The sequence below is a fragment of the Vitis riparia genome, chromosome 2 (genome assembly GCF_004353265.1).
Source record: "Vitis riparia cultivar Riparia Gloire de Montpellier isolate 1030 chromosome 2, EGFV_Vit.rip_1.0, whole genome shotgun sequence".
NCBI classification, from domain to species: Eukaryota; Viridiplantae; Streptophyta; class Magnoliopsida; order Vitales; family Vitaceae; genus Vitis; species Vitis riparia.
This window is the reverse complement of record NC_048432.1, coordinates 19,409,429-19,424,100: the sequence shown is the minus strand read 5'-3', so window position 1 is coordinate 19,424,100 and position 14,672 is coordinate 19,409,429. Positions and strand designations below refer to the sequence as shown.

At 38.1% G+C, this 14,672-nt stretch overlaps 2 protein-coding genes and 1 long non-coding RNA gene across 4 annotated transcripts; 1 reads left to right on the top strand and 2 right to left on the bottom strand.

Moving 5' to 3' along the window:
• Positions 1–507: 507 nt before the first annotated feature.
• Positions 508–3,850, bottom strand: LOC117931696. 2 transcript variants are annotated; one of them, XR_004654084.1, is made up of 3 exons: positions 3,702–3,850; positions 1,164–1,256; positions 508–1,065 (listed from the first exon to the last, which is right to left on the bottom strand). It is a non-coding gene; the product is annotated as an uncharacterized LOC117931696 (long non-coding RNA). The 2 variants fall into 2 exon arrangements; XR_004654085.1 differs by lacking the exon at positions 3,702–3,850 and adding an exon at positions 2,205–2,268.
• An 89-nt stretch (positions 3,851–3,939) lies between these two features.
• On the top strand, positions 3,940–6,097 carry LOC117931679 (probable polygalacturonase). The gene is made up of 6 exons (XM_034852692.1): positions 3,940–4,049; positions 4,216–4,548; positions 4,668–4,788; positions 4,866–5,040; positions 5,145–5,215; positions 5,290–6,097. The coding sequence occupies exons 1-6, from the start codon at positions 4,017–4,019 to the stop codon at positions 5,997–5,999; spliced, it is 1,443 nt and encodes a 480-aa protein (XP_034708583.1). The 5' UTR covers positions 3,940–4,016; the 3' UTR covers positions 6,000–6,097.
• Positions 6,098–6,284: 187 nt separating this feature from the next.
• Positions 6,285–12,942, bottom strand: LOC117931691 (mitogen-activated protein kinase homolog MMK2-like). The gene is made up of 6 exons (XM_034852701.1): positions 12,558–12,942; positions 10,795–10,924; positions 8,642–8,779; positions 7,229–7,561; positions 6,910–7,093; positions 6,285–6,806 (listed from the first exon to the last, which is right to left on the bottom strand). The coding sequence occupies exons 1-6, from the start codon at positions 12,725–12,727 to the stop codon at positions 6,634–6,636; spliced, it is 1,128 nt and encodes a 375-aa protein (XP_034708592.1). The 5' UTR covers positions 12,728–12,942; the 3' UTR covers positions 6,285–6,633.
• Between the last annotated feature and the right edge of the window lie 1,730 nt (positions 12,943–14,672).

Sequence of the window (14,672 nt, the reverse complement as noted above, 5' to 3'; positions counted from 1 at the left end):
CATTTTTTAGTGTATGCATGTTTCCTTGGTTGGTGGGACTAGAACTGGATTTAAGTAGGTTAAGGGTAAGGGTCTAAATGGTCTGCATGCTTCACTAGTGATAAACAGGTGGGTTTAGGGCTGTCTTTTAGGTGTGGGGTTTTTTTCCTTTTCAATACCCTACAAGGCATATTATAATTGATTGAACCAAACTCGTTTCAGAACAAATAATTGAAAAACAGTATAAACTGAGTGGAACCAACTTGATACTGTTGACTGAAAATATATAGACAAGGAGGCCATACTCATTGATTAATGGTTTGAATACTGAAAGTTTGAAACTTCCCAAGAGAGGAATCTTTAAAAAATGGTGCATGCCCGGACCGTAAAATCTCACCACACATTCAAAACTAATGATGTTAAGTTGAATGCCTTTCTTGGCTGTTGATGAGGTTCTTATCAATAAACCATATTAGAGTGCCATGGATAACATTTTTCCCAGTTAATGAAATAAAAGTGGTACTTGAACAATATACCAAGATAGTCATGTAAGAAAAGATAAATCAAAGTGAGGAGAAATGGCATAAGATTATTCATGTTAGCGGTATTCAATCAAACATGCCCAGCCTCCAATTATTTTGGTATTGGGTCATTTATATATTAGAATCTTCAAGCTGGCTTTTTTGAACTGGGATGGGTCAGTTTCTCAGTGTTGTTTTAATTCTTAATGGAAGCTCACTTCCTGAGATCCAACTTGTGGTTGTGAATCTTTTTTCATCATCCTGAAATCTGAATGACTTTTTCCCCCTCTTTTGCCTCTGAAAGCAAAACTGTTGATTGTTCAATCAGTAAACACCAAGCCAGCAAACTGTACTACAAACAATTCCAAACTGGAGTCCCAGTACCAATGTAATGTACTAACTCTTCCAAACCAGTTCAGAGGAACAGACCCAACCAATATTCAGGCTGTTCCTATGTGCCACTAAAGGAAATGTTAATGTGCAGTTGTCAGCCAGTGACACTGTTCTCCATCCCTTTTGTAGTCTCTGCAGGGGCATGGTATGATGAGGAGGAAAGGAAATATCACTGGTCATTGAGAAGAAGTAAAAATAAATGCCAATCAAGTCGATTACAAGAAAATAGAGAAAAAAAAAACAGAAAAAGAAGAAGATCGAATTGCTTACTGGATCTATATCATCAATTGTAGAAAAGGGCTTTTGAAGATGACCGATTAAGATGGTTGTTAGATCTATGCCATGTTGTATTGTACCCAGTTCCTGTGGAGAAAAAAAGCATGGAGCCGATATTTAATATTTCATCAGTATATATAGTTCTATGAGGGTGTAAAGCCTACTTGCTCAGTATCATTTGTTGGAATAATCTAACCTAATTCAATCCATTAGTTATATCTAATCAAATAAATTTTGAAGCTTTCTAAAGCAATAAATTCAAATTAAGATCCGTTTCATACCCATTAGTTGTTTTTCTGGGGAGTGTTAGAACAATTGTTTGGGTACTACTCTACTGATCAAGTGGTAATTTTGAGTAGGAAGCGTCTAGAGCTTCCCTTGTTTGTTCTCATATGGTTGAAACTTGTTCCCATCATTGTACTCAACTGTCCTCTAGTTTTAACAAGAAGCTAGACCAGATTGAACTTCACACTCCCAGTAGGACTTCCCCACGCAGTAAACCACAGACAAACCTAACTACATTGGGCTCCTTATAGAGGGTTCAATCACATGGATGTCCAGCACAAGTAGGGTGCAATACATGTATATGTAAACCCAGTTTGCAGCAACCGCAGCCCATAAGAGATAGGTCCATACCTGGCCTTAGAAGCGATTGCAGCCACTATGTACATGGATAATAGAATTAATTACTTATTCAGCCTTTCTAATAGGATGGAACCGATTTTCATTTTCTCAAATGATCAGACAGAACGAGGATGAGGTAGAACTGGCCACTTCTGATTGTTCTCAAAAGAAGCTATTCAAATGCCTACTAAAGATTAGAAGAGAGAGGGATGTGTAGACTTCCACTATTATCCCATGGCCACTACATAAAATATTGTACAAGAGAAGTACTAGAAGTGGAATTCATGTGCATTGCATTATAAAAAGATGGGACCAGCCCGGATGCCCAACAACCCAAGCCGCAAAAGCCACTATAAGAAACAAATATATTAATAATTATAATAAGTGAGTCATGATTTGTTGATTGCTTACCTAAAAGTTATCCCGTGAATGGTTCTAGGGCTGTGCTTGTTGGGTGATGAAGATTGAGGCCTGGGAGTGTAGGAATAGGAGATAAGACTTGTGACTATGACCTCTCTGCTTTCTCACCCAGCCATGTGCATTTAAGAAGCCACACAACTGAAAGTGATCTCATGCAAAACCACTGGTTAACAAACAAAGGCTTGTTATTGGAGTTTGTTTGCGTGTGGCCCATCTCCCTCAACCAAAGCCCGTGAAGAGTCGGCCACGGTGCCATGAGAGGAAGCTCACGGGTTGGCACTGGCATGCAAACTCCGACAAAAGAACCGTGATTTGTGGACCCAGTACACTACATTCCACACATGATCAGCCAACAAACCCATGCCCTTGTGCCCTTCCTCTCTTTTGGACCATTTTCCATGGGGTCTCTCCACTAAGTCCAAATTTTCAACCCCTATTATTCCTAGAAGACGGACTTGTGAGGCTTCTAAAACAAAAATTCTAGCACGCATGGCTTGGGGTTTTGTGGCATCTGCCATGTCCACACAAGAAAGTCTGCAGGGTGCTGGAGTTAGTGGACCTCCATCTAACAAATTAATAGTAGAAAATGCCTTTTATAGTGCGATTGAGTATTCAGTGTATCATATCTCCATCTTCTTAATAAGGTTGGATTGCGTATTTAGTGTATCAAATGATTCACATCTTCCACCTCCCAATAAAAAAATCGATTATCTTCACTAAGTAGCAGGCCCCTAGTTTTGAACTCAGTGACTGTACTAGACCTGGAATTGGGGTTAGAACTGCCATTTTACTAATGTTTTCACGCACATTCTCACCAGCCAAACACCAAGAAGATAAATTCCAGCGGGTCATTGTTGTACTAAGTCTAAACCATGCACAACCCAACATCTTGGCGTGAATTGTGGGACTCAAAGGAGTGATAAGGTTGAGCATAACTATGGAAGTGATAAGGTTGAAAACTCCCACAAGTCATGCTACAATAGTGGAGAGACGTTGAAAGATGGAGTATCAATGGCAACAACTTCAACCTGAAATGAAATGGTAGTTCGACTAGTTAAGGAAATCTCAACAAATTGATGGAGCAAATCCCGGATTTAAAACAGAGCATATCTTGAGTATTCTCGCAAAGCATATCTCGGATCATATCTTGGAATGTTGACGGAGCATATCTCAAAGACAAAATAAATCAAATTACTCTTAGATAGTCTTGGATTTTTTGCTACCAGTTATACGGATTCTATGTAATCTGTTTTCGGATTAAATGTAATTTTGTTACCCCAGTCTTTTGTGTTTAAATCAAGTTCTGTATGTTGCATCCTGGAAATAAAAAAATGGAGTTACATCTCCAACCGTGTTCATGTATACAAAAGTAGACTTAATTCTTTTGCTTAATGCTAGAATCTCCAATACCAAGAATTGGTAGAGAAGATCCATCACCAATAAGAACTGAATCTGAACCAGAATAATTTCGAATATTAGTTAACATACCTTGTGATTTGAGGCTCCTGTGTCTGAAGTCCATTCCGTTTCAGCAATTGTGTTATCCAAGGTAAGTGCTGCCAGTGCTTGTGGTATGTCATCTTGTTGCGTTGGCCTTTTGGGCACCCACCAACATATTTTTGCAATGTCCTACCATGCCACAATATTGACATTTTTCTTCACAATATTGGCCTTATCACTTCCATAGTTTATCACTCCTTTGAGTCCCACAATTCACGCCAAGATGTTGGGTTGTGCCAATAATATATATAACACGCTCCATGTGCCTCCAGAGCACACCAAAACGCAACTGCCGTTCCCACAATGGAGCTGTCCAAAAGTCTCAGAACCGCTAGAGTATGCCTCTCTTTCCCTGTTGAAACCACGATCCAATGAGAAAATTGGCGTTGTTTATGATCACTTTACATTTAATTTACAATACCCATTGCAGAAAAAAACACGTCTGGCAGCTGCATTCATGTGGGTCTCCTGATTTTATTAACCCTTTTTGGTGAATTTACAGGTTGTTGAGGTAGTCTCAGTGGTTGTAGTGCTGGTTTTGCTGAGCACAAATGGAGCTGAGAGCAGAAAACACTGGGTGTTCGATTATTTCGAGTACAGCGCGATAAACTGCAGAGCTCACAGCGCATCGTTGACGGATTTTGGCGGAGTAGGCGACGGGACAACGTCAAACACCAAGGCGTTTCAGGCGGCTATTGACCATCTGAGTCAGTTCGCATCCGACGGCGGATCCCAGCTTTTTGTTCCTCCTGGAAGGTGGCTCACGGGAAGCTTCAATCTCACTAGCCATTTTACTCTGTACCTCCATAAAGATGCAGTTCTTCTTGCTTCTCAGGTGAGCTTTTTCTCATAGTTTGATCCGTTTCATAGCCTCAGATGAGCGCAGACTGCAGTGGTTCTATTTTGCATTCATGCCCTTGATACCAACTGTTAACACATTAATAATCATCATAGGATGAACATGAATGGCCTGTAATCGACCCCCTGCCGTCCTATGGTAGAGGAAGGGATACTCAAGGAGGGAGGTATATCAGCCTAATTTTCGGAACCAACCTCACTGATGTAGTGATAACAGGTACTAATCACAGCCAAATGTAATGGGGTTCTGGGTGCACCATTAAACTTACTGTATGGTGGTTCATTTGATTGCAGGGGAAAATGGCACTATCGATGGGCAGGGCGCCCTCTGGTGGGCAAAGTTCCACAAGGGAGAGCTGAAATATACGCGACCTTACCTAATCGAGATTATGCACTCTGATAATGTTCAAATATCCAGTCTGACATTGGTGAACTCTCCTTCTTGGAATGTTCATCCTGTTTACAGCAGGTTTGAGTCGAATCTTCTCCACTGGTTACTGGTTACTGGTTACTAGTTACTAGTTACTAGACTGCAGCCTTGTTTTTTCTGACTGGGAAAGAATTGAAATGCAGTAATGTTATCATTCAAGGACTTACCATCACTGCACCAGTCACCTCTCCAAATACTGACGGGATCAATCCAGGTTGGGGGACTGATCAAAACTGATATGCTTTTAAATTAGTTGATTTTTCTAACTGATTTTTGCTTCATTTGCAGATTCTTGCACAAATACTCGAATTGAGGACTGCTACATCGTCTCTGGAGATGATTGTATAGCAGTTAAGAGCGGTTGGGATGAATATGGGATTGCTTATGGGATGCCAACCAAACAGCTAGTGATCAGACGGCTCACCTGCATTTCCCCATTCAGTGCAACCATTGCGTTGGGCAGTGAGATGTCTGGTGGGATCGAGGATGTCAGGGCTGAAGACATCCTAGCCATTGATACGGAATCAGGAGTAAGGATCAAAACTGCAGTAGGAAGGGGAGGGTATGTGAAGGACATATATGTGAGAAGCATGATCATGAAGACAATGAAATGGGCATTTTGGATGACTGGAAACTATGGCTCGCATGCTGATAATAACTATGATCCAAATGCACTGCCTGCAATCCAGGGGATCAATTACCGTGATATGGTGGCAGAGAATGTGACCATGGCAGGTAGACTGGAGGGGATTTCTGGTGATCCATTCACTGGAATTTGCATATCTAATGTGACAATTGGGTTGGCAAAGAAGGCAAAGAAAGTACCATGGACTTGTACTGATATTGCCGGGATCACAAGTGGCGTTGTTCCTCAGCCATGTGACCTGCTGCCGGACCAGGGACCTGAAAAAATTGTAGCCTGTAATTTTCCAACAGACTCCCTGCCCATTGACACAGTTGAAGTCCAGACCTGCTCTTACTGGGGAAAGTATTTGTAAGAGAGATATATCATGTGTTTATGGCTTCATTTCTATGGAATATGATAATCTATATGGATAGAATGCAAAAGAAAAAATATATATGAGAGTTTAAGCTAGAAAGAAACTAGTTAAAACAACAGTGGAAAGCAAGGTCAAGGGTGTAGCAACAGCATTCTCTTCAACCATTCCATTCTCTACCAATTTCCAGGTATACAATGCAGAAAGAAGCTAGCTAAAACATCAGCACAAAGTACAGAGGTCTAGCATCAATATGACTTATGAAAGACCTATACTAAGCAGCTCTTCAGATTCACACAATTATTTTATTCGAAAAATAAGAAACTTAGATTGACCAACATTACAACATTCACAATCTTTGATCCAAAACCAATATGGAGGTTTACCAGCTCATATAAGAACCAAAACCAATATTGGTTTAGGGTTTTGCTGATACATAGGGGACAACTAATCCCTTCCAACATTTTTCTCCATATACATGAGTTAACAAGTTTCAAAGAATAAGCAAACTCTAATGCTGTTTCTACCTACTCTGGATGGTTATGGTTATGGACATACATTGTATTCAAGCGGGAAAAGTTATCTCCCAATATATTTCTATAGCATACGACAAAGCATTATGACCACATTTCTCCTAGTGAGTTGGGTCAGGATTAAACTTCACGGATTCCCTCCAGATGAGCTCCTTGATGTTCTCTTCAGTGATTGATGATTGCTCAAAATCAAAACTAAAAGGACTGGGACAAACAGGCTCGTCATTGATATCATGTAGAGATGACAGATATGGGTGACATAGTGCCTCATCGACTGCAAAGAAGCAAGAGACAAAATCATTCCCAAAAACAAAATAGACCTCGAAAAACAGGTCATTCCTTAGAGATGTGCATGAAAGTTTTAACTTTCATTGTACCTGTAATACGCTTGGTGGGATCAAAGACAAGCATTTTCTCTAGCAAGTCAACAGCACTAGGTGACATATTGGGGAATCTAGCAGAGATTTGTTGCTTTGGATATTGTGGAAGCTGCCTAACATATCGTCGGGCATTATTACTTCGGAGAAAGCCAAGACTTGCATCATCAGGTGAACCGAGAAGCTGTCACACCAAAGAAAAAAATTGTGGTAGTTCTGAGCCAGATTGGCTGATTTTGTAGGATTTATCATGGAAAACTGGAAACAAGAATGCTGCAGCCAAAAGTAAACATCACTCCAAAAGCACCAAGAACCATACCTCTGTGATAAGCCTCAACTGATGAACATAATCTTTGCCAGGGAATAATGGTTCTCTGGTCATGATTTCACCTAGTATGCAACCAACAGACCATATATCAATCGCAGCAGTATATTCTGAACAATTAAGAAGCAACTCTGGTGCCCGATACCAACGAGTGACCACATACTCAGTCATGAAATCTGTTTCAGATGTCGTCCTTGCCAGTCCGAAGTCTCCAATCTTAAGATCGCAATTTGCATTCAGAAGCAAATTGCTGGGCTTTAGATCACGGTGCAAGACATTTGCAGAGTGTACATATTTTAATCCTCGCAACAGTTGATACAGAAAGTACTGCAAATCCTAGAAGATCAATCTCTTGTACAATTTCAACCCAAAGCAAGGTAATGATAAAGAATCGGTTGCCCAAAGCTGGTCTTTTAGCTCAGTAATTGTTAATATTTGTTACAGGGGGTATAGTAATAATAATTTCATCTGATAATAACACACCAACTGTGATTGTCAATGTCTATTGTTGGATCACTTCAGTAGTTTATTGAACACCACTATGCAATAGTTGCCAAGAACATGAGTAAACAAAGAAAATTTAGAATCTGATAGAACTGGAATAATATTAAGTAATTCCTGCTTTTTTTGGTTCCTTTTCATTCCAGCAACCACTAGAGGGTCATAAGGATGTTCATCAAATTGAAAACAAGATCCCCATCTGCTATTTAAAAAATTTAGTGCAAGTTTATGATCATAAAACAATTTTTTTTCCCACTTCCATAATCTGAAGTTTGTAAGGAATCACATCCAGGCACTGCATGCACGAACATCAAATAGAAGCAATATTTACTCATATGAATAGTTCCAAGCCAATATTTGTAACCTGATAAAAAGTGCAAAGCCCTAAAACTGAGACAAAATTACCAATAAGGGTTTGTGTATCAAATTTGCAAAAGTCAATTAACAGTTTGATCCTCTAACTATGTTATTCGCAATCACAATTAATTGGCAGACTGATACCTAGGATAAGTTTCAAAGCTCTCCTAGTTAGGTGCTATGTCAAGCTTCTTGGAAGAGAAAGCTTATTCCGCCTTATCAATCTAGCTATGATAATCACCATGTTACAATTAGTTAATTGCTTGCTTGCTTCTATTTTGTCTATTTGATTCTGTCTACCTTCATCAGAGGGAAAAATTACTAGAATGCACTCTTGGATGTAAGCAAAAAACCAGACTTAGTGATTGGCTGGAAAGGAGAAAAAAAGAAATCAATAAATAGCTGCTCCATTCTCAGGTCCAACTTTCTGATCAAAGTTAAGGACAACAGTCAGGACAACAGTCAGGACTCATTGCAGATAAGTTACAAGGTTAGAGCTAATTAATTATAATGACAAGGTAAGATGACCAACAATAGTCAGTGAGATACCTGACAATGATCATCGGTGAGGGATTGGTTAGAACAAATGATCTGATGAAGATCAGTGTCCATCAATTCATAAACAATGTAGACATCATTGAAAGTTTCCTTCTTTGGTGGTCGTATAATGTCCTTGATGGCAATAACCTGCGGCAAGGAAAGAACTGGGCAATGATTCCATGTTTCAGGCGAAAAAATAGGTCATGATAACTGTACACACACTCCCAGACAAACATAACAAGGCAAATGAACAAATCATTTTGAGAAAAAACCTGGAAGGCAACTGCCATCTGGCATTAAAAATCCTAAAAGCATTTATGAATCAATTAAAAGCAAATGGCCAAGATAGTAAACACCAATTGACTCAGAGTCAGGAGGGAAATCGTTGTTTCTATTTTTTGGATTGGCACTTTGTCAGTAGGAACAAAAAATTGCATTAATCATATTTTTTGGTTTGTTAGTTTTCTTTTGTCACTCTTAAGTATATTAACTTCTGTGTTGCAGAGACAATAACAAGTTTCCACTATACCACCCAATAGTCTAAGGACAAGCCAGCACACTACCAAATCACTACCCCACACCTCAAATACCATAGAAGCAAGCCTGCCCCATGACTAAGGGCAATTACATGGCCAGAAAGAGATTCTTGAGCCACAACTTGAGAAAAGCAGCATCTTACAATCAGTGACCTAATCACTTGAACTAACGATCACGAGCTGCATCTCAAATGCCACTGGGCCAGTGTTGCCCCTTATCATGCCTAAGATGAGCCACACAACACATGGGAACCAGCAGAGCACTTGAGCTGGGGATAAGCAGGTAAAGAATCCCTTTGATACCTCAATCTGCTCCTTCCCTCCATTCAAAAATAGAGTCTGTGGGGAACACCTAGCCCATACCTGTGACTTCCAGCCCGATAATCATGTGCACTTACATCACCACACTGTCCACGAGGTAACTAAAAGCGTGGGTCTCTTTTTTAATGCCCAATGCCCCAACCCTAAGCTGTCCCCAAGGCAGGCTCAATTGTGTCGATCAGATGCAACCCCTCCGCTCTGGGATCTCATAGCTGGCCTTATCAACTTGATGAGTACTTGTTCAATCCATCTTGAATAGAGATTGTAAGAACAACTGATTCATCCCTGCTAGAAAGATTTTGAAAAGTCAGTTGGATCAAACCAGCCTTTGCCCCTGATTCCAGTCCTGAAGCACCTGCTTCCACTGGCCAAGTTCCAAAACCATCCTATGTCTTCAGGTTGACTCTTCAACCATTAGGAGATAGGTTCACCATTCCTTCATCCAAGTATCCACCTACAGGTCCAACAAATTTTGTGCTAGGACCCCAGAGGACACTGAATCTACACCACAAGGTTAGATATACTAATACGTATCAGTATAAACTTGAATATGTCCTCTCAAGGTTACATATATTAGGAAGAACTCTGTGGTTTAGATACACATGCACTTGATGGCTAAATACTTCCCAATTCTTTCCAAAAAAAAAAAACTGTTCACCACCAATTCATCAATTCTGCAGCAGCATCTTCTTTTTTCTTTTTCTTTTTCTTCTTTTCACCAAGGTCAGATATAACTTGGATAGAAAATTTACCAGAGCTTATCAGGGTTTGGTGTAATAGTCCCAGGTGCATGTCATATTGCTCCATGGGCACATAGCTTACCCATCTTTAATTAAGATGTAACAATTGATGAAAAGAAGGTTTCCTGAGCACTGATCATGAGTTCTTACTGATGTAAAATGCAGGCTTTTCTTATTTCCAATACAGTTAGGAGAATTTAAAGAACTCAAGTTACTGTCGTTATAAAATGAGCACTATGGTAGGGAAGTTTAAAATAAATCTAGAGGAATGCATCTTTGTAAATGCATGACCATTGCATTGCCATTCATTCTGGCTTAAGTCTCTGGCACATCACACACCCGCATGCATGCGCAGACACAGAGAGGACGGGAGAGGGGAAGAGAGAGAGAGAGAGAGAGAGAGAGAGAGTATCATAAGAGCATAATATTATTACTAGGGTGAACACAGCAACTATGTGTGTACAATCAATGAAGAAACTCATCATAATTAAGAAAGAGAAATGCACAAGACCCAGGAGGCAAACAAGTATGTTGAGATCTTTTAGAGTAAGGAAATCAAACTCACATTTTCATGATCCATGTGACGAAGGAGCTTAATTTCTCTTAAGGTCCTTTTGGCATCTATTCTGTTGTCAAATGCATTACCAATCTTCTTAATGGCAACCTCCTCATGTGTTTCTGAATTTACTGCAGCACTGAAAAGAAAGGAATCAAGTTATCCTCCCTTCTGTTGATCAAATAGGAACTTGTCTGATATGTAAATGTTAAAACACCTTTCTGAGTTCCTGGGAATCAGCACAGAAACTCCAAATACTCCCTTAAATGTGTCTGTCTTTGTTTATATGATAGAAAAAATAATAATAAATAAATAAAATTCTGTGCCCTTCAAGTAGGAAATGGGTGAAAGCAAGAAAATTGGAACTATGGTTAACAGACCACTAAAAAGTAAAGAAGCATCTAAAAATAATGGATGAAAAAGCAACAAGAGTCATTAATAAGTATAGGATAAATAAATCAGGAATGTGATTCTATCCCGTCTTTTTTTTTTTTTTTTTTTTATGGTTTCAGTCCAGTGAAACAATATGCTGCACTGTTAACAAAATTACAGCTATCATATCATGCCACCATAATGCATCAATACCATAGGCACAGATTTTGGGCTCAATATGCACTTTTTTTATTTTATAGGTAAATTTTTGTCCCCTTTGAGGTTTGAAACTGAAACCTCCCACCAACCCTCCCAACCCTTTACCAATTGATTCAGGCCTCAAGGGCTTGGGCTCAGTATGCACTTCAATTTCACAATAATGAAACAATGCTTCAGCATAGTCTTTGCTGCAAGAACTCCCCTCCCCAAACTGTGGTAGGGCACACATGAAATGGTGTGATCGTGCGAACTTTGAGCGAAGGAATCAAAATAAAATGAAGCATTCTGGGTAGATTTCTTTCTAGTTTTGAGACAAGGCATCAACAGAAATTCATGGATTCAAGCCACACCTTGCATCCCATGCTCAAATGAACAAGTTTTGGACTTTCAGTGATGTCTTCAAGGAGCAAATAGAATAATTAGATTTATTTACATATTTTGGCATTGAGCAAAGCTGGTGAAGAAGTTCCTGCAAACCCAACCAAAATTATCAAACCCCAACCAGCCAGACGGTAGGAACCGATAATATAGCCTCTTAAACAACTCGATTTGGATTTGGTTTGAAAACTATGAGCTTAATACTCCGTAACCATCTTTTCAAACAACATCCCCGTCTAATTTCTTAAAACAATTCTGCTAGGAGCCAAAATTGCTAAAAGCCACGTTTGACAATCTACAATTTTTTTCCAAACACATGCTGGGAAACCCATAAAATCTAACCAAATAGAACTAGCCAGAATAAGTTGAAGCGCTGAAGAAGCACCTTGGATCGTAGTCAGAACTTCACTCAAACATGGATTGGGCACTGGTAATCGCTATTTGTAGCATACCTTTACATTTCATCCAAACCCGAGCCATTTCTCCAATCCAGTAGGTCGGAATGGATCCAAAACAACCTCCGACTATGGAGAGATGGAGTACCCAAAATTTATACATAAACGTGGAAGCTAATTTATCCCAACTCGGCCATCAAATGCAGTTCCTGAATAACCCCCCGCACTAAGCTAAAACCTCCCAAAACCCCACTGAAATCTAAGCGAAATACATCAACAGAAACGTGTAATAAACATACAGCTTCCCATATGCACGTCAACAGAACAAAGCACGAAAACCCATAAATAAATACCAAAATCCATACTGATTAACACGGAAATAAGGTTGAAATTAGTACAATAACTCACCAGACAATGCCATATGCACCTCTACCAACCGGACGAATCGGAGGAACATACTTTGCAGAGACCTCGAAAAAGTTTCCGTACACATTGTAGCGTACGTAGCGGCCACCATGCGTGGGCACTCCTTTGATGTTGCCACCATCCCCAGAACCAGAGCTCGCATCCATGGACATGTTGAGACCCCAAAAAGAGCTCCGAATCCGAATTCCCTGAAGCGGGTTTTGGGGGGTTTAGCTGAATTTAGCACGAAAAAAGCTCTGAAATTTAATGGTTCTTCTCTTTTTTTGTGGAGACTGTGATGAAGCTGTGACTGCAACCTCCTTTTTTCAACCCCAAAGCTTTTGATCTGAAGATGGTTTGAAAATCCGTGAAGCGAAAATGTAATACGACGCTTTGGAGGATATATCAGATGCTCTCGCAACACAGGGAAGATGCTGCGCCAGCGGACTTGGGAATCGCTGATAGTTAAATTCCCATTCCAATCAGCAAAGTGGGTCCACCTTGAAGCTTCGATATTCAAGTGTCAACTCGACCAATCTTCCATTATTCTTAGTAAAATTTTGGAGAAATTTTCTCCTTATATTGAAACATCATTAAATAAATTCTATAATTTATCTCAATTTTAGCACTTCAAAATATATTTTTTGGAAAATGGGTCATTTTTAAAAATATTAACAATTATTTTTCACATTTTAATATTTTAAAAATAAAAATAGTATCCATAAATATATTTTTAAAAATCTAAAAAATCAGATATAATATTTTCGGATAAATAATCCTCCTCAAAACACAAGAAAAGCCTTTAAAAATTGGGTCACTTGTCTTGAGGTTTAGACTTTGAATGGAGTTATGGTACCTAAAATAATAAAGCAAATTATTGAGAAAATTTCAAAGTTGGAATATAATAAGATTGTCCAAGTTCCAAGAAATGTGAAAACTTTTAAGTATTCACACATGCCTCTAGAAAGTTTTTCTCCAACTACTCGTTCTATTTTTAAAAGGGACTCCTTCAACCACCCACACAAGCTTTTATTAAAGGCTGCTCCCAAAAAAATCTTTCAATGTCTCTTTCATCATCTTCTCCCTCACCAAAACTCCATGATTCTCTACTTTCATCCTCTTCATCTCTTATCAAAGTTGTACCCCTCTTTGGATAACTCATAAGAGACCACAGTTTTCTAGAAAATAGAATTTAAATTTAAAGATTTTATTTTATTTTTAGGGCAAATTTCAAATATTTGTATTATGTTTAAATTTTTTTTAAAATAAATATATTTCTAAAAGAACAACTATGTGACTTTTTAATCAAATAATCCTTAATTTAATTTTAACTTTATACTAAAATTTTAAAAAAATCAAATTTATTTTAGAAAATAACATTTTTTTAGAATATAATTCTCTGCTGAAAATGTTCTTCTCTAAAAAAAAATAAAACAAAAGCTATTATTAAGAATAGTTCCCAAAAACCATAAGAAAAATCCTTGCCTTTTTATAAGAGTATGTATTACCATATTCTATTTGAAGAAAAAAAAAGGTGTATCAAAACTCCACCAACCATTTTTATTAATACCTTTTGTTTTAATAGATTAATGCAGCACTAATGTTATATTTTTAAAAGTTAATATGTCTCAAAGTTATAAGATATCTCATTAGTTACTAGTAAATAATTTTTGAAAATTAGGAGTCATTTGGAGTTATCATTTCTATCTAGTGTAGCATCATAGTAGATACCATTGATGTTGAGAAAAGATTTTTCACATAAAAATTGATTAGAAACTTATTATAAAAATATTAAGTTTTAAATTTATAATGAGAATAATTCATTTTTTTATTCAATGTACATTCTCATAAGAGGAAACGTATTATGTGAAAATCTTACGTAAAATTATATTTAACTTAATCAAATGATACCTTTAATAAAAATTGATTTGAAAAAATTTATGTATAACTTTTTTATGAAATTATAAGACTGAAAATCGGCCCTCTAATCAAAATTATATACTCTATAATATAAGATTTAACTACCACTTAGGGGAAGCACATCAAAGCTTTGGAATATTTTTTTTGGCATTAGAACAAAACCCATTACATAATCTCAAATTTTAATAATTAAGTAAG